Here is a 20,870-nt window from a genome sequence, read left to right as displayed (position 1 = left end):
CATCACCAATCCGCAGTTGACAAGCGTGGTGATGAAAACTAGCCAAACCACACTCATGAATAAGGACATGGATGTGGCCAATGTCCTGGAGAGTTCTAGACACAGCTGCTTTTGTTGTTGTTGTTGTATTTGTTATATACACAAATATATACAGTTATGATCTGAAATCCTTGCATAATGAATACATACGTTCAAACAGAATAAAAATCATAATTTCTAAACTATAATATAAGAATTAACTTGCACCCAAGTACTTATATCTCCATTTGTCTATACCAAGTAATATTCTTAATCAGTCATCTATAAAAAGAAAATGAGAAAAATCTTACTTCTCCTCTTGACTTCAAAGGCAAGGAAGGTCGAACTCCAGTTGACCTCCTGCTAGGAATGACAGCTGCCAACCTCCTTGATATCCTGAGTCAGCAAGAAGTCCAGGAAGGATTCGATGCTGACTATAGGGAGGATCTGCTGAGATCCTTTGTCGTCAATAACTATCGCTATCATCTGCAGGCGGAATTATTATTATTATTATTATTATTATTATTATTATTATAATTATTATTATTATTATTATTATTATTATTATTATTATTACCTTGGCTACACACATATATAAACTATCTATTGAATAAAAGTGAACCTCATAAGATTATTTTTATCTCCCCACAGGAATTAGCCATCACAGCCGAGTACACTGATTGGTCGAGATCCCTCCATCAACCAATCAGCATCAGGGACTCAACCAGCCAAGGCCTTCACGATGCGAATATTGTCTCGCCGATGATAGATCTCGCTAAGCAGCTCTACACGACTTTTTGATCATCTTATCTCTACGTCTTGGAGGAAGAAGGTTCAGATGTACGTCGATATGGATAGATTAGATATATAGTATATTTCATAAATGAGAATCTTTAATAATCTACAGAAACTTATTGAATATCATCCATAGATTAGAGATGTATGTATCTAAATTTTGCAAATTAAATTTATGAAAATATAAAATGATAAATACCGATAAAAGAATCATGATATAAATAGAATTTTATACACCTTTTTCATTTAAATTATTATTATTCAATTCAGTAATTACTACAATAAAACTTTATATTTAATGTGATTATCTTTCCCAAAGTCTGGAAAGGAGAGTCTTCTCCTAAAGGAGCTGGCGTACGTCTTTTGTGGTCCTCTGGGTGCTCTTGGACCTTTGGCCTCAAGTTATAACTTCACTAAGATGGATGTCACACTCAGCAAATCCTTCATATCGATGTGGAGTAATTTCATCAAATTAGGGTGGGGAAATTCAGTTGATTTTGATATTAATTCATATTCTATTGTTAAGTTCATTATACTGTAGTTCACGTAATCATAATGTACAATGTTATAAATATCTGTAATTTTAAATGGAAAGTAAAACATTTAATGCTTAATAACATATTCATTAACTTAATAAGAATAGGTAGAATATTTCACTTCATTGCTTCCTAATCATTATATTACGTTTATTCAGTTCTTAGAATTAAATCTATACACTGATTTACAGACGTAATAGCTTTTAAAAGGTAACTATAAGTTATTTAGTGTCTCTGTAATAACATTCACACACAAATTTATAAATTTATATATATGTGGCCGCGGTGGCATAACAACAATTAGAATAGTGCCAACGTATCCCTGCGTGTTGTAAGAGGCGACTAAAAGGGATGGGACAAGTGGGCTCGGAACCCCCTCTCCTGTATTATATACTCCTGTGAGACATCAAAGAGGTGGAGCTGGAGTTTTGGGGTGTCTGAATGTGCGTGGATGTAGAACGATAGAGAGTAAACGATGCAAGATTGGAAGTATGTTTAGGAAGAGAAGGATGGATATATTAGCTTTGTGTGAGACAAAGATAAAAGGGAAGGGTGAAGTGATGTTTGGTGAAGTGACTGGTAGAGTGTCTTGGATTGAAAGGGGAAGAGCAAGAGAGGGTGTGGCTTTATTGCTTAGTGATTGGATGGCAGGTGAAGTTGTGGAATGGAAGGAGATATCATCTAGGTTAATGTAGTTAAGGCTTAGGTTGGTAGGGAATGTTTGGCTTTTGTTAGTGAATATGAGCCAGGTTATGAGAAAAGTGAAGAAGAACGGAAAGAGTTGTGGAATGAAATAACTAGGTATGTAGAAGGACTGGGTATAAGTAATTATGCAGTTTTCAAGAAGGACATAAATGCTAGAGTGGGCGCTGGATAGGTAGAAGGTGTCATTGGGAAGTATGGCGTACCAGGTGAAAATGAGAGTGGTGAGAGACTGGTAGATATGCGAGTTGAGCAAGAGATAGTGATAAGTTCTATCTATTTCAAAAAGATAGATAAAAACAAGTATACTTAGGTAAGAGTGGCAAATGGAAGAGTGGTAGATAGGGCTTTAATGGATTATGTGTTGATAACTGAAAGAATGTTTGGAAGGTTGAAAGACGTGCACATGTTTACTGGTATGGCTAACGGTATGTCTGATAATTTTTTTGGCGGAAGGAAAATTAATTGTATCAAAAGAGTAGGGGAATAGAGTGGGGGATGTAAAAGTAAGCTAGTGAGGGTTGACGAGTTAATAAAACCAGAGGTAAAATGTGAATATCAAAAAAGGTTGAAAATGACATAAGACAGAGTGAAAGTAAGAGAAATTGGTACTTTGGAGGAGGTGTGGAAGTTAGTGAAAGAAAATTTTGTTGGGATTGCATGTGATGTGTGTGGCAAAAAGTTGGTTGGAGGCAGCATGAGAAAGGGTAGTGAATAGTGGAATGAAGGAGTGAAGATAAAAGTGGAAGAGAAGAAGAGGGCATTTGAAGAATGCCTGCAGAGTAATAGTATAGAGAAGTATGAAAGATATAGAGAGAAAAGTGTGGAAGTAAAGCGCAAGGTAACTAAGTCAAAGAGGGTGGCTGACCTGAGGTAGGGTCAGGGACTGAGTAGTTCATATGAGGAGAATAAGAAGTAGTTTTGGAAAGAAGCGAAGAGAGTAAGGAAGGCTGGTTCGAGAATTGGAGAGGTAGTGAAAGATGGAAATGGAAGGTTGTTAAAAGGAGAGGAGGCAAGGAAAAGTTGGGTGGAATATTTTGAAAGTTTACTTAATGTTGAGAATAACAGGGAGGCAGATATAATTGCTGTTGCAGGCGTTGAGGTGCCAGTGATGGGAGATGAGAATAAGAGAGATTACAGGAGAGGAAGTGAGGAGAGCACTAGATGAAACGAAAGTAGGAAAAGCACTTGGTATGGATCGTGTGAAAACTAAGATGTTGAAAGAGGGGGGTGTGACTGTACTTGAATGGTTGGTGAGATTTTTTAACATGTGTTTTATGTTATCAATGGTACCAGTAGATTGGGTTTGTGCATGTATTGTACCACTATATTAGGGTAAGGGAGATGTGCATGAGTGTTGTAATTCAAGGGGGTATTAGTTTGTTGAGTGTGGTTGGAAAAGTGAATGGTAGAGTACTGATTAATAGGATTTAGGATAAAACAGAGAATGCAATCTTAGAAGTTCAGGGTGGTTTTAGAAGAGGTAGGAGATTTATGAATCAGATTTATACAGTTAGCCAGATATGCGAGAAATATTTAGCAAAAGGTAAGGAGGTGTGTGTTGCATTTATGTATCTGGAGAAAGCGTATGATAGTGTTGATAATGAAGCGATGTGTAAGGTGATGAGGTTATATGGAGTTAGTGGATGGTTGTTGCAAGCAGTGAAAAGTTTCTACAAAGGTAGTAAAGCATGTGTTAGGATAGGAAATGAAGTGAGCAATTGGTTTCCATGGAGAGTGGGGCTTAGACAGAGATGTGCGATGTTGCCAAGGTTGTTTAACTTGTATGTTGATGGAGGGTTGAGAGAAGGGAATTCTCGAGTGCTTGGACGAGGATTTAAAGTGATAGACGAGAATAATCATGAATGGGAAGTAAATCAATTGTTGTTTGCGGATGATACTGTACTGGTTGGAGACGCGGAAAAGCTTGGCCGATTAGTGACAGAATTTGGAAGGGTGTGTGAGAGAAGGAAGTTGAGAGTTGATGTAGGTAAGAGTATGGCTATGAAATGTACGAGAAGGGAAGGTGGTGTGAGGTTGAATGTCATGTTGAATGGAGAGTTACTTGAGGACGTGGTTCAGTCTAAGTCCTTGGGGTCTGTTGTTGCAGCAAATGGTGGAGTGAAAGCAGATGTACGTCAGAAAGTGAATGAAGGATGCAAAGTGTTGGGGCAGTGAAGGGAGTGGTAAAGAATAGAGGGTTGGGAGTGGTAAAGAATAGAGGGCTGGGCATGAATGTAAAGAGAGTTCTGTATGAGACATTGATTGTACCAACTGTGATGTATGGATTGAAGTTGTGGGGGAACGAAAGTGATGGAGAGAAAGAAATTGAATGTGTTTGAGATGAAGTGTCTGAGGAGTATGTCTGGTGTATCTCGAGTAGTTAGGGTTATGAACAAAGTAGTGAGGTGAGAACGGGTGTAAGAAATGAATTAGCAGTTAAAGTGGATATGAATGTGTTGAGGTGGCTTGGCCATGTTGAGAGAATGGAAAATGACTGTGTGCTAAAGAAGGTGATGAAAGCAAGAGTTGAGGGGAGAAGTACAAGAGGAAGGCCAAGGTTTGAGAGGATGGATGGAGCGAATAAAGCTCTGGGTGATAGGAGGATAGATGTGAGAGAGGCAAGAGAGCGTGCTAGAAATAGGAATGAATGGCGGGCGATTGTGACGAACCTCCGGTAGGCCCTGCTGCTTCCTCTGGTCGCCTTAGATGACTGCGGAGGTAGCAGCAGTAGGGGATTCAGCGTTATCTATGGTGTGTAATGGGGGAGGGTGGGCTGCGACACCCTAGCAGTACTAGCCAAACTCGGTTGAGTCCCTTGTCAGGCTGGGAGGAGCGTAGAGAGGAAAGGTCCCCTTTTTTTATTTGTTTGATGTCGGGAAGTGCCTTGGTATATATATATATATATATATATATATATATATATATATATATATATATATATATATATATATATATATATATATATATATATGTATATATATATATATATATATATATATATATATATATATATATATATATATATATATATATATATATATATATATATATATATATATATATATATATATATATTACTTATCAGTCACAAAACTGCACATGACATATATTAAAGGGTAAAATCCACAGGAAACAGGAAAGGAAAAGACCAGGTACCAAGCGCTTTCGTGTATTACGTACACTTCTTCAGGGTACAAAGTGAAATAGAACATAAAATCATACAATAGAGAAACCTAACAAAACTGAAATAAAAGCCACAAACTAGCAAAGCATCATCAATATGCTAAAATAACAAACAGTCGTTAAAAATGAATAAACAATTGTAGTTTAAAATAAAATACTAGTATAACAATCGTTAAACTAAATGTTTACATTGTACTTCCTTACAATTTCATTAACAAGATGAGTGTCTAGTTTAAAAAGACCAGAACTGAGATTTAAAATTTGATTATTAAAATATTTAATAAAAGCAGATTCAATAATATCTTTTTTAACAAGATTTTAACAAAATAAAATCTCTGAGGAGTTTTCCCAGTCAATACAGTGGTTAAAATTGTTCATGTGGACAAACAAGGCACTAGACATTTGTCCTGTCCTAACTGCATAACGATGTTGTTTAATTCGGTTGTTAAGCAATTTTCCGGTTTGACCTACATATTTCTTGTCACAACCAGTACATGGAATTATGTAGATAGAGCCACTATTACAATTTGGAAAATTATTTATTAGGACATTCTTTACCGTTCCTGAACTTTTAAAAACTAAATATTCAAAGTAAATTTAGTTTTTAAAAGTTCAGGAACGGTAAAGAATGTCCTAATAAATAATTCTCCAAATTGTAATAGTGGCTCTATCTACATAATTCCATGTACTGGTTGTGACAAGAAATATGTAGGTCAAACTGGAAAATTGCTTAACAACCGAATTAAACAACATCGTTATGCAGTTAGGACAGGACAAGTGTCTAGTGCCTTGTTTGTCCACATGAACGATTTTAACCACTGTATTGACTGGGAAAACTCCTCAGAGATTTTATTTTGTAAAAATCTTGTTAAAAGAAATATTATTGAATCTGCTTTTATTAAATATTTTAATAATCAAATTTTAAATCTCAGTTTTGGTCTTTTTAAACTAGACACTCATCTTGTTAATGAAATTGTAAGGAAGTACAATGTAAACATTTAGTTTAACGATTGTTATATTACTAGTATATTATTTTAAACTACAATTGTTTATTCATTTTTAACGACTGTTTGTTATTTTAGCATATTGATGATGCTTTGCTAGTTTGTGGCTTTTATTTCAGTTTTGTTAGGTTTCTTTATTGTATGATTTTATGTTCTATTTCACTTTGTACCCTGAAGAAGTGTACGTAATACACGAAAGCGCTTGGTACCTGGTCTTTTCCTTTCCTGTTTCCTGTGGATTTTACCCTTTAATATATATATATATATATATATATATATATATATATATATATATATATATATATATATATAAAATACTTTACAGTTTATATCATTGATATCATAAATCAATCAATTATACCTATGGTATTAATTCAAAACTCTATGTTCATTTTACAGACATCCAAAAGACACAGTCTCCACAGCTAAGATGTCTGAGAGTGCAAACGACATAACTTCTCAAGAGCAGATATGGCCCAAATATGATCCAGTCTATCAAAGATACTTCCAAATAGGTGAGGTTCCTATTTTTGTGGGGCTGTATTCCCTCAAAGATGTAATGATACAATGATTTTCAATATTTTCTAGATATATAACCTTATTTCAGGAAAGTACATTTATTCATATTATTAGAATAATTTTATTTCTTCATGATAACTTATATATTACTGAATAATCACTTTCTTCTCTATATATTAGTGATGCATTAATGAGAACTGGCTAAAATATCGATATCACAGATATCTTATAGTCGGTTATCTCAGCATTTAAAGACATAATGTAAACTAAACATTAGTATAGGAAGACACCTGCATCGTATTTGTGTTTATTCTTCATAAAAATGTTACATTGCTGAGATATGCTATTCGCATCCGGCTATGATCTGACTACAGCACTTCTCTCACTAGCTCCTACTTCCACAATGACGTATTACGTCATGTGTTTTAAACATGTAATATATGATTATTACATAAGCTCGACCAGCTATCTCAATTTCTTTTTTAAAAATTTAACAACATGTCAAAATATGTTTACTAGGAGTGTGACTGGACATATTATTATTCTTTGTTTAACTTTAGCCATAAGCAAATGAGGACGAATGTTCAAATAGGCACATTGAGAAAAATTATAACAATAATGCACACGAACATATATTACCAAAGCAAAGAAAAAATGCATGATAAATACAGATCACATATATAGTATATTGCTAGCAAATGATTATATGGTTCCAAAAAAAAATCCTGATATACATATGATTCGGTAACTTTGTTAAAGAATAATTGTTACCTTTGTCCGAAATATAGATTATTATAATACGGTAATTAATAAAATTATTTGTTACGTTGGTAAAGATTCAATTTTAGTGCACAAACACGAATTCCTGGTACGTAAACGTACCACAGTTTCGTATATATATATATATATATATATATATATATATATATATATATATATATATATATATATATATATATATATATATATATATATATATATATATATATATATATATATATATATATATATATATATATATATATATATATATATATATATATGTAGGGCTTATATATTTTACTAGATGCCCATAGATTCTGTTTTTTTTTCTTTTTTTTTTAACATTCCGGCTTATATATTTTATTAGATGCCGAAAAAAATTATTAATTTTAAAATTTTTTTATAAAATGTTTCTTAAAAATGCAAATGTTCTATAGTCTCTTCAATTACATATTACTAGCGTACTAACTGCTTTTCGTACACAACACTTTTCCAAGAAAATTTTACTCCTTTGAGCGAATGAAGGGGCCACTTTCAAACGGCTTTAGATTGAATTAAATAAGGAGTTTTGTCTGGACATGACAAAACGTTCTGTTTGAGCTGCAAACTATTGTTCCTTAACCTACGCCAAACAAAGATGTTAATGGCGATAAATATCATCCCCGTCACAACTGTTCCTGCTAGTAGTATAGGGTGAAGAAATTCTTTATAAGTCGGTGATGGATGGTCCATCTCGGTCAATTTCATCAACCGCTTGGCTACCTGTTTGTTGTATGGGAGAGGTAAAGATGGAACCGTTGTTGACCACGTGAAGTTCGCGAAGTAGGCTCGTTCTATGATAATGGTCTTGATACCCATCACCATAAATTAGGAGATGTCCCGATACAACCATCTGCTGTAACGAAGATTTAGGAATAGGGCGTGGATCCGTCCGGGCATGATACATTGAAGCAGGCATTGTCGTATCGTATCCATGAGCCGTTGTTCAGTCTGCAATTGAACTCATTATTGTCAAAGGGATAAAGCTTATTCAGACAATTTTTACTTGTATGGGAGAGAGCACCGTCTAGCACTATACCTAACTCGCATAAATTCATTAAGTTTTTATGGAATTCAAGTGAGTCAGCTGTACATATTTTTCTATCCATTGCGTCTGAACAGTGAGTTCATTGATTTAAGTCTTTAATGACCATATATGTTTCCTTGTCTGGGGAAATCAATACATGTCCTGTCAAACTGGATATTACTGCATTTGAGTGATTCGTCATGAAAGTCAGAAATGGTGATATCCTGTAAGACTGCCAGGCATCAGAAGAATCAAAGGGAATTGTAATCATAATCCTGTTATTTTCAACGCTTACTGTAATTAGGCTGTAATAAAATTCTAACCTACGTGCGTCTAACAAAGGAATATAGCCTAGTTTCTGCCGTCCGTTCTCCACAATTAACTTTAAGTATTTTATTAGCAACAAATGGGGTGACAGTACACCTTTAGTCGCTAACGTGATAGCTTCCACATAATCTTTTGATCTCTCAATGAAATGTGCAATTCTGTTATGTATGTGATCTATTTTTGAATCATAATACGTTAACGTTGCCAACAAATCCTGTACTTCCATAATCTGATTGATATTACTTGAATGTTCATTTACCAAACTCATAATTTGATTGATTGAAGCTAACTGATTCCTTAGTTCTGACATAATTAATTCATCTTCATGAGTCAAGAACTCAATTTTCTTATTTTGATCACTAATCTTAAGACAATTGGAAATTCCTAAACCTTAACTTGCAATAGACCCAAAGATGTTTAATGCAGCAAAAATAAACGGGTTACGTTTCTCAATATTTTTGTGTCCTACAGTCCACATCAAAAGGTCACGAGCCAAAGACTCTGTCTCGTAAGTCTTATTTTGCAAGTCATCAGATAGCATCTTTGCAACTTTTAGTGTCGATCCAAGCAAACTCTCTGTATTCAAAGGAAAATGTCTTCTATGCAATTAATGTAATGAGACAGCAAACCTTGAAATGGCACTTTTTAAGCTAGTGACGTCATTCTCTGGGAGAAAAATTGCTTGCATTCGCACTTCTACAACTACGTTACTTGATGTAATAAAAACGACTTCTTGTCTTTCAACTATAGTGCCATATTTAAAATCTATACTTTTAGTTTTAGAGCTCATCCCACACGAGAAAAATTTTTGAGCAAACAATATCACTCCCAACAACAAACAAATTAGTCTTGGAAACCTGTAACGAGAAAAATATATGTAATTACTCCTGTTTAACAAGAAAACTTTTAACATACAAATAAAAAATCTTTCCCTCACTTATTTCCCTCTTATTTTAATTTCTTATGTGAGCCAATGGTACGATTCTCTCATCAGTTGGTTGGGATACGTATTGAACTCTAAACCTATTGGCCGTTAATGTTTCCAAAATGTTAAATGGGCCTTCAAACTTAGGTGTTAGTTTATAATTGAGTCCTTTACGTACATTTACCTGTATGTATACATTATCACCCACGGTATATGTTTTAGTTGACCTCACTATTTTATCATGATTCCTTTTCATTATGATTTGTGATTCTTCTAAATTCTTTCGGAGGATATCAAAACGACTTTTGCTTGCATTTACACATTCTTTTAAAGGATTTGATAGATTAGTTGTAAGCGTTGATACATGGAAAGACGTTCTAACTGGGGTACCATATAATGCTTCGTGCGGTGACATTTTAATTGATATATGATATGAAAGATTCAGAGTACTCAGTACCGCAGGTATTGCAATATCCCAGTTGGGGTCTGATCCCCCTAGTGTTACTCTTAATATATTTAAAACCTTCCTATTTGCTCTTTCCACTAGCCCATCCGACTCTGGGTGATATATCATGGTATTTATTTTCTTTATGCTAAGGAATTCACACAACGAGGTAAGAAAGTGATTATTAAATTCTCCACCCGAGTCTGAGATTATCATGTGTGGAATTCCATGTTTACAAATGTAACACTCGTAAAAGTTCCTAGCGCATTCAATCGCAGTTTTAGTTTTAAGAGCTATTAGTTCTGTATATTGACTTAAAGAATCTACAATTACCAATAGGTACTTATTTCCTTTGTCTGACTCGTAAAATCATGTTAACAAATCAAAATGTGTTCTTTCAAAGGGTTGATTGGGCGCTGGATAAGCTCCTAGGCTGACAGGTGTTTTTGTGTGCCTTTGTTTTCCTGACATGTGCGACATGTGATTCGGCTTTCTGTGACATTAATGAGAACCCTGGGTGTCCATGCAAGGGATTTGCATGCAACCAATTCAGGACAGTGGAAATAAGTGAGATTGGTACCACTACCTGGTCGTTAGTTACATGTGGTGTATTGCGGGTTTTCCTTGTCACGGTCCTACACAGAATATTTTCATTGATTATATAATTCTGCTGCTTATACTTTATATATTTCTTTTCCTTATGATTGCCTTTCAAAGCATTTATATTTTTTTCTAATTTCTGATCATTTCTTTGCTCAGTCTGTAATAATTCAGCACTCGAGCCCAGATCTTCTTTTTCAGATATAGTTTTAACAATAGGCATGGATGTTGATATATCTATTAATTCAGCTAAAGGCTCCGTACAAGATGACACGGGGTTGCGTGATAATGCATCAGCAATGATATTTGCTTTCCCAGGTAAATACCCGATTCTCGCGCCAAAGTCTTGAATGATCAAATGCCACCGAGTTCGTTTGGGGCTGTGGTTGAAGCCTTTAAAGAATTCGGTTAGTGGTTTATGATCAGTAAGAACCTTAACGGGATAACCGTATATTATGAACTTAAAATGCACTAGTGAATTAACAATAGCTAGCCCTTCCTTGTCTATTACTGCATACTTACTTTCGGTAGTTCTCAGTTTTCGAGAATAAAAAGCTATCGGGAAAAATTGTTTATCATATTGCTGAAGCAATACCCCTCCTACTCCTAAGTCTGAGGCATCTGTTGCAATGAAGAATTCCTTACCGAAGTCATGAAATTTTAAGATAGGAGAACTACACAGTTCATCTTTCAAGATATTAAACACCTGTTGATGCTGCTCAGACCATATAAAATCTAAGCCCCTCTTCATAAGATCATTTAAGGGAGCGGCTATTATTGAATAATTGCGTATAAAATGCCTGTAATATCCACTACAACCCAGAAAATGTTGTATTCCCTTGACATTAGTAGGTATGGGAAAGTTACGGATAGCCGACACCTTATCATGGACTACTTTAAGACCTTGGCTTGACACCTTAAAACCCAAATATATGAATTCTGTTTTGAAAAATTCACACTTACTAATCTTTACCCTTAAGTTATGTTGTCTTAGTCTCTGTAGTACTAGTTCTAATTTACGTAGATGTTCTTCTAAGGTGTTGGAAAAGATTACAAGGTCGTCCATATAGGCATGCAATATATCCCCTAGCAAGTCTCCAAACACTATGTTAATCATTCTTGTAAATGTTATGGGAGCACAATGTAAACCAAAAGGCATCCGTAAAAATTCATAATGTCTCCTGGCTGTGCTGAAGGCTGTGTATGGGATACTATCTTCTTCTAATGATATCTGGTGAAAGCCTTTAAGTAAGTCCAAACTAGTAAAATATTTATTCTGACCTAACAAAGACAAAATATCGTCAGTATATGGCACTGGGAATCGATCAGGGATCGTCTCCTCGTTTAGACTACGGAAGTCTACGCAGATACGCCATGTTCTATCTTATTTCGGTACAACTATTAATGGGAAATTATAAGGGCTGTTCGATTTCCTAATGACTCCTTCTTCTAGCATTTTACCTACTTCATCATTTATTTCATTATGGAATTTCATAGGGAGTCTGTACGAGGGTACATAGATAATTTTCTGCTTGTGCTTTAACCTTATTTGATGCCTGATCACATCTGTTTTTCCTAAGGATCCATCCGTAGTGGAAAAAACATCATGATATTCAGTTAAAAGTCCAAGAATTTTCTGCTGAATTTCTTCGTCTTGAATGTCTTTATTGGATTTATTTTTAACAGATTGCAAAAGGGATTCATCCGCAACTGATTGAGCGTGATTGATTTCAGCAACGGTAAGAATACGATGTTTATAAACTTCTCGTCCAAGATATGTTGATTTTTGTGAATTACTAAAGTGGTATTCAAATGATTACAGACTTCAATATTACATTGTTGATGTGAGCCTACTGTATAAATAGCTTGTGTGACAGACAATCCGTTAGTTTTCAAAGTGTCGGAAAGGATTAATATTTCAGATCCCAGTAATGTTTTCTTTACTTGCACTATTAAATTCGAAGGTACGTTTGGCTCGATTGATTGCGTACAAGATGATATCAAGGGTGAACGAGAATTCTGTTGGGTCGCGTATATTATTTCTTTATTAGTGACACAAGTTATTGGTTCTTCAACGTACGTTACGGTTATATTTGTCGTCTCCTTTTTATCCAAAACTGATTTTAAGGTATTAGAAGACTTATACAATTTTTCTTTGATATACACGCCATGCTTGGCAGGGGCTAAGATAATGTTTTGATTGCCCATAGATGCGTATCCTATAATTACAGCTGGATACATATCAATGTTTTGTACAACACCAAATGTATCGGCAAACGTGCGCTTACCGACCTTGAACTGAACATGAGTTACGCCTATTAAATTTAATTAATTATTTCCTATACCTGAGAGTCTTACTCCGGATTTTTCTATCGGAAAGTTCGAAAACAACAAATGATGTGTCCTCAAATCCATGATATTACGTGGACTACTAGAGTCAAAAAATAACGTAAAGGATTTTTGTTATAAATTTACAGCATATAATGTTGGTCGTAACTCATTTTGGCTTATTATTGTATGAATTCGTTGCAAATCTACGGGAGCATGCACTGATTTACTTAATTCGGCCGTGTGTTTCATAGGAAAATCTATTGCCCCACAATGATCTGATAAAACATTAAATGGATTATTCAATACTACTGATGTTGACATGAATGACCTTGACCCAACATCACTCTCTTCCCCACTGGAGCTAATTATGTGGTATTTGCTTTGCTCTGCACATTCTGAAAATTAGTCTGACCTTGTGAGGTCTGGTTTGACGACCCAGGCTCACCGTTATTCGAAGAACTGTTTGTTTGTTTGGGATTCTGAACTACATTGACGTTTGGCTGTTTCTTCTTATTAAAATGAGGATTTTTCTTTTTATTTTCATATGGAACTGACTGTGGAATTGACTGTGTATTTTTAGGATTCTGTTGTGTCTTACGCGAGTAGCACTGACTATATGAATGAGTCGAACTATCGTGTATCGAACAGAATTTCGTTCTGCAGTCCGCAATCAAGTGACCTTGACGTTTGCGATTATAACATGTCATTCCCGCAACTTGACTATTATTAACTACATTTACTTGTTGTGGCTTTGTTCCTTTTTTTGCAAAAACTTGAGTTAACACGGGATCAAGGTCAGGACACTTAGACATGTGTTTCTTTATCTGTTCATATACATCCAATTCTGTACTTGCAGGCGTTAACATTTTATCAAAACACCGCACTAAAGCTTCAGGCAACATAAGTGTCATGTAAGTTAAATACATTAATCGTAAAAAATCTTTCACGGATATGTTATCTCTAGTAACCCAAGTGGAATTACCTAAAATATCTTGATATTCATTAAGCCTTTCAGTTATGAGAGCTGCTCTCTCAATAACATTAAGCCGAGTCATAGTGGCTTGATTAAGTGTATTTCTTAATGTTAATACTACATCCAAGGCTTCTTCACCCCCATAGACCACGCGTAACCTAACTTTGAAATCATCCCAGGTAACTGCTTCTTGAAATGAAACACCTCTTAAATACGCACTCGCATCCCCCTTAGAAAAATCTATAAAACTTTTAGCTTCTTGTAATTGTACAAAAGGGTCTACGATTTCTTTGGTATTTAAATGGGCATCAACGGATGAAATCCATGATTCCACATTTTGAGGCAAGAACCCATTAACCCAACCCTGAAAAGGAAGTATTGCGGATCTAGCATTTACAAGTGTCACAATCGGGAGGGGGTCTGTCCTGCTGTTGCGTTACTTGGTCCAGGGGCTGGGCTCACAGGGGACGTCATGTTTACAGTATTTCTTTTCCTATCTCTTCGACCCCTTGCAATTCTATCAAAATATCTATATGAATACAGACGTCCACTGCGTAAACGCATAAGCAATAAATGATAAAGATTATAACAAAATTCCCCAAAACAATGATACTAATACAAAGACATTTCCCGAGAATTTCTGAAAGAAAACGGAACACAAAGATATTTCCCGAGAATTTCTGAAAGAAAACGGAACACAAAGATATTTCCCGAGAATTTCTGAAAGAAAACGGAACACAATGATATTTCCCGAGAATTTCTGAAAGAAACCGGAATTAGCACAAAGAGAGAAAAAAATTCTAGATGAGAATTCGGAGTTGAACACAGTTTCCTTTAATGAAAGGAAATAGAAGATTAACAAACAATTCACCCCAGTAATAATCGACAATGACTCGTGGTAACTACACCTCACTGCTCACTACTGAAATGAATAAGAAAATGTACTTGTACTTAGCTTATATGGTGTTGTGTGATGTCGTCATTTCCTCTCTCTCTCTTGATGTTTGGGTGAATGTTTTCGGTCCGATTTCCGTTGAATGTAGTGCTTCCTGGATATGTTTTGTAAGCGTTGAATGTCAGTCCTTGGTTTTCTTGGGATGTTGATTGGAGATCCAGTTCATTAGTTTGTATGTATAACATTCATTAAATGTTTCATTCTTCGATGGACTATGATACTTAGTCAAAATTGTAGATTCATTACTGTTGATTTCTTGAAGATCTTTCTCTGGTTTTTAGAGTTTTATTCGCTGATTCTTGAAGATATTTCTCTGATTCTTAGAGTTTTATTCGATTGTTCATGAAGATCTTTCTCTGATTCTTAGAGTTTTTATTCGCTGGTTCTTGAAGATCTTTCTCTGATTCTCAGAGTTTTACCGCTGTCACCATTCATTAGTGTGCTACTGTTGTTAACAAACATTGAGTATGTTAGTTGGGATGTTACATCTTCAAGTAAAGTCAAGCAAGTTAATTTTAAAATGGTTTATTCTTTAAAAACAACAGTGTTAACATCTCCATCACAGGAGTATAGCTGGTTTGGTCGGATGATCATTCCATATGATATATTGATAAGAACTGGCTAAAATATCGATATCACAAATATCGTATAGTCAGCTATTTCAGAATTTAATCACATAATGTAAACTAAACATTAGTATAGGAGGACACCTGCATCCGGAGGCGACAAAACTCTTTCTCACGGTTCGTATTTGTGTTTATTCTTCATAAAAATGTTACATTGCTGAGATATGCTATTCGCATCCGGCTATGATCTGACTACAGCACTTCTCACACTAGCTTCTACTTCCACCATGACGTATTACGTCATGTGTTTTAAACATGTAATATATGATTATTACATATATATGAAATCCTATGCTCTAGTTTTTAACATTCGTCTCTCTCTCTCTCTCTCTCTCTCTCTCTCTCTCTCTCTCTCTCTCTCTCTCTCTCTCTCTCTTTTATATATATATATATATATATATATATATATATATATATATATATATATATATATATATATATATATATATATATATATATATATATATATATATATATATATATGTATATATATACATACATATATATATATATATATATATATATATATATATATTTATATATATATGTATATATATATACATATATATATATATATATATATATATATATATATATATATGTATATATATATATATATATATATATATATGTATATATATATATATATATATATATATATATATATATATATATATATATATATATATATATATATATTCTCTCTCTCTCTCTCTCTCTCTCTCTCTCTCTCTCTCTCTCTCTCTCTCTTTTATATATATATATATATATATATATATATATATATATATATATATATATATATATATATATATATATATATATATATATAAATATATGTGCGTGTGTTTATATATACATATATATATACATATATATATATATATATATATATATATATATATATATATATATATATATATATATATATACATATATGTATATATATATATATATATATATATATATACATATATGTATATATATATATATATATATATATATATATATATATATATATATATATATATATATACATATATATTTGAATCATCAATAAGCCAGCTCCTATGAATATGTAAATAAACTAGTAAAACATAATTTCTTGAATTTACTTAATAAAACTATAGAACCTTAATAAAATGCTAATATTGAACTGGTAATAATTTTAATAAACTAAATGATAGTACATCTAAAATTATATATAATTCTAATCATCAATATAGATTTTATATGAAGCCTTTCCAGAAACTTTCCTTAGGTAAATTTAAGTGTTTGACTTGTATTTGTAATAGCTTATGAAGGTGTAACATACAACTTGTATTCAGTGATAAATTGATAAACAAATATTTATTCATAACATCAAGGAGTCAAAACAATATATTTTAGATTTAACAATATATCTTCTATAGATATCGTATCCTCTTTATCACATAATTACTATTAATTGTTTAAATATCTCTATTCATTCCAGGAACACAGAACATTGTACGTAACCACTTCCGTGCTGGAAAAGTAGCCTTGTGGTCATGGCTACTACCTGGTCTGGAACGAGAGGGTTCTCGGTACGGCCCAGATAAAAACTTTCACAGATTACCAACTGATCTCCAGTCGGGTTTATACCCTGAATCATCAGGTCCGTATAACTTAACAGATGGATTCCCATCTAGCCCGGTCACTCCAACCATCACTGGCACAACAGATATACTTCATAACTTAACAAATGTAGCTAAAGCTAACAAAATTCAGGTCAGTGAATCAGCTAATTTAGGTATGGGGAAGGATTTCCCCTACACGACTGCACTGAGCTTGACGGTGGCTATTGCCTGCTCTTTGCTAATCCTAAATATCCTGGTTCTTACTACCGTTTATTATCGACATAAGGCCAACCTCCAGAGCCTCGCCAACGTCTCGCAGGACGCGAATAGCGAGGACGTGAATGTCGTCCAGTTGCACTCGTCTGGGGACAACTGTAAGACAATATATGCCCCAGGGCATTATGGAACCATGAGGCCTTCTATCACAATGCATAGCAACCCGGCCTCAGCCTTCGAAGAGGAATTCCAGCATGACTGGCCGCCAGACTACATAAGCAGCGTACAAACCATAGACGATATGAGTGGCGTAACATCCAATAGGATCTCTCCAGATACGCAAGGCACCATTACGAATACGCAAATGCTACACGAACCAAAAGGAAATATATTATCAGTTACAACACTCAAGCAGCCTGTAGCTTCCTACACATCTCCGAATGATGGTCAACTTGTCTCTATGTATTCAAATAAAGAGAATCAACTCGTCCAAAATTATTCACCAAGTGTAGGCCAACAAGTTACAAGTTATGCTCCGAAGGATGGACAGCTAATTCCAAATTATTTGTTGAGCAGTGCTTCTACGATGCATATCAGGGAGTAGTTAATGTCTATGTCAATATAATATACTAAAAAATGTTCCCATTCCTTTGAAAACAATGTTAGATATACTCTAGAATAAAGAGCAAATCAGTCTTATGATTAATTCTGATCTAGTCCATTATCTCAATATTGCCCTCCAAGATTACCATCTCGTCTTCAAAGTTATACTTAACAAAGACCAATTAATAAAAATAATTTTCTTGAATGATGAAACATTCACTTCCTGATACTCAGAAGAATAATAGTTTTCAGAAAACTAGCCAACTCATCAAATCATATTCTTCGATCACAGTAATTTTTTTTAATAACTACTTTTTATTTTTGTGTATTTTCAGAATAATGGTTCTATTATTAAACTATTTTGATCAAGCACATCCATTACTATAGTACATTTAGAACATCATTAGAGATGCAGAAACATAACGAATAATAGTTTTAATGATTTACATTTCATTTCTATCAATCAAATATTGGTAGTGAAAATTGCTAATAATAACATTAAGAAAGAAAATGTGATATTTAACATGTGGAAAATCTTGAAGACTAATATCGGGTACATTAACTATTTCTAAAGTTAATAGAAAGTTGTCCACTTTTCATAATCAGGAACTTTTACAAAATTACTTTTTTTCCATATTAGATAGAATATCTGATATCCCTAAATAAAGTAACTGGTGCCCAATTAAGAGAAAAATACTCTTCATTAAATTCAAAGATTTAAAAAACATATCAATTAAATTGGACTGGAAATTTGATTATGAGTGATTATAATTCTTAAAAGAAAATCCAAAAAAAAAGAATGTTCAATAAATAAATAAAAAAAAAAACAAATACCCATTTTGAGATGTTAATAAATAAGTCTAATGAAATAATATAAAAATTATAAAAGAAGAAGAAATGGAAACCATAATATTGTCTATGTAAGAAGAAGGAAGTGAACATTATAACTATTGTCATTTACAATAGAATGTTTTGTTGTTGTGAAACTTTTTTAAATCTAACCCGTGGTTGTTTTTGGGGATATGTTTATCGGTGTGTAGGCCTATGTGTGAGGTTTTTGTAACGAATAAAAAGTCCATTTTTCTATCAAAGTGTTTCGTTACCCATAAACAAGCGAGGGATAAAGTTCAAATTCTTTCTTTGGATGTGAGGAGCTTGATTCAAGAATTGGATAAGTATATATATATATATATATATATATATATATATATATATATATATATATATATATATATATATATATATATACTTTCTTTAATTTCTCTACTTACTGTTTAAATTTATCAATCCATCCATCAACCAAACATCTAAGTCTCCTCAAATCACTAATCCACTTCCCATCCTTCAATGTTTCCTATCACACCATAAAACACGTCTGAGAATCCCTAGGGAGAAAAATGAGTCCTGCAAAACCCCAAAACCTAAAAAGGACAATTGCAGGATATGAAAGGGTTCAAAGGTCCCATGAATTGTTTCCTTAATCCCAACTGATAAAAGTGAAGATTAGACAAAGCTCACATCTGTGGGGTTTCACAAAGGAAAGACCTAAGCTCTGCAAACGTATTTTCAATATATTTTTTATTTTAGGAGTTTTTTTTATTATGTGTATATATGTATATATATATATATATATATATATATATATATATATATATATATATATATATATATATATATATATATATATATATATATATATATGTTCATATGAAATAAACAAATATTAACATTAGATTGACAATCATTTGAAAAATTAATAAGAGCTAGATATTGGAATATGTATATATATATGTATATATATATATATATATATATATATATATATATATATATATATATATATATATATATATATATATATATATATATATATATACATATATATATATATACATATATATATATATATATATATATATATATATATATATATATATATATATATATATATATATATATATATATATATATATATATATATATATATATATATATATATATATATATATATATATATATATATATATATAGGCTATATATATATATATATATATATATATAAGGTCTTATCTTTAGAAGTCCAAGACACAGCACCACTGTAAACACTCACATAAAAGAATTAGTCTTACTAAAAGTACCATTACACAAATGGATGAATAGATTAAGTACGACCTCAGGAGACCAATTTTTCCTGGAACAGAGTACTTCTAGGACCTGGAGATATCTACAAAAATTTGCATGTAAATTGAGATACTTTGTTGTTAGGGAGATCAAAGAGGAGAAATTGTTTGAAAAAAATATAGAAAATATAATAAAAGAAATACTGAAAATAGGTCGTATGATATTATTGAAAATGTTAGAGAAAATAAATAATTTTATGATGTCGAATTGGTTTTGAAAAGAGAGAGAGAGAGAGAGAGAGAGAGAGAGAGAGAGAGAGAGAGAGAGAGAGAGAGAGAGAGAGAGAGAGATTAATATTATTATTATTATTATTAATATTATTATTATTATTATTATTATTATTATTTATATGTTTCTACGATTCATGTTCACAGATATTTTCAACATATCGTTACTTATTAGGGTCAAACAAGCAATAATATATAATGACTATAGTCAATCACAGAAATTACCAATAACCAGATTCGTTTAAGAGAACTCAAGACCCTTTCTCTACATAAAG

The 20,870-nt window shown here is 32.9% G+C and overlaps 1 protein-coding gene across 1 annotated transcript in view; it reads left to right on the top strand.

Annotated features, from left to right (window-relative positions):
- The window catches only part of LOC137626811 (neuroligin-4, X-linked-like), a 29,914-nt gene extending 11,726 nt beyond the window's left edge, over positions 1-18,188 (top strand). Inside the window, exons 5-8 of the mRNA XM_068357800.1 lie at positions 670-771; positions 1,133-1,290; positions 6,641-6,756; positions 17,245-18,188. Coding sequence (XP_068213901.1) covers positions 670-771; positions 1,133-1,290; positions 6,641-6,756; positions 17,245-18,188 — 1,320 coding nt within the window. The remainder of the gene's footprint in view (positions 1-669; positions 772-1,132; positions 1,291-6,640; positions 6,757-17,244) is intronic.
- The last annotated feature ends 2,682 nt before the right edge of the window (positions 18,189-20,870 follow it).

The sequence above is a fragment of the Palaemon carinicauda genome, chromosome 34, assembly GCF_036898095.1.
Source record: "Palaemon carinicauda isolate YSFRI2023 chromosome 34, ASM3689809v2, whole genome shotgun sequence".
Lineage (NCBI taxonomy): Eukaryota > Metazoa > Arthropoda > Malacostraca > Decapoda > Palaemonidae > Palaemon > Palaemon carinicauda.
The sequence above is the reverse complement of the archived record's forward strand: the minus strand, read 5'-3'. Positions and strand labels throughout refer to the sequence as shown.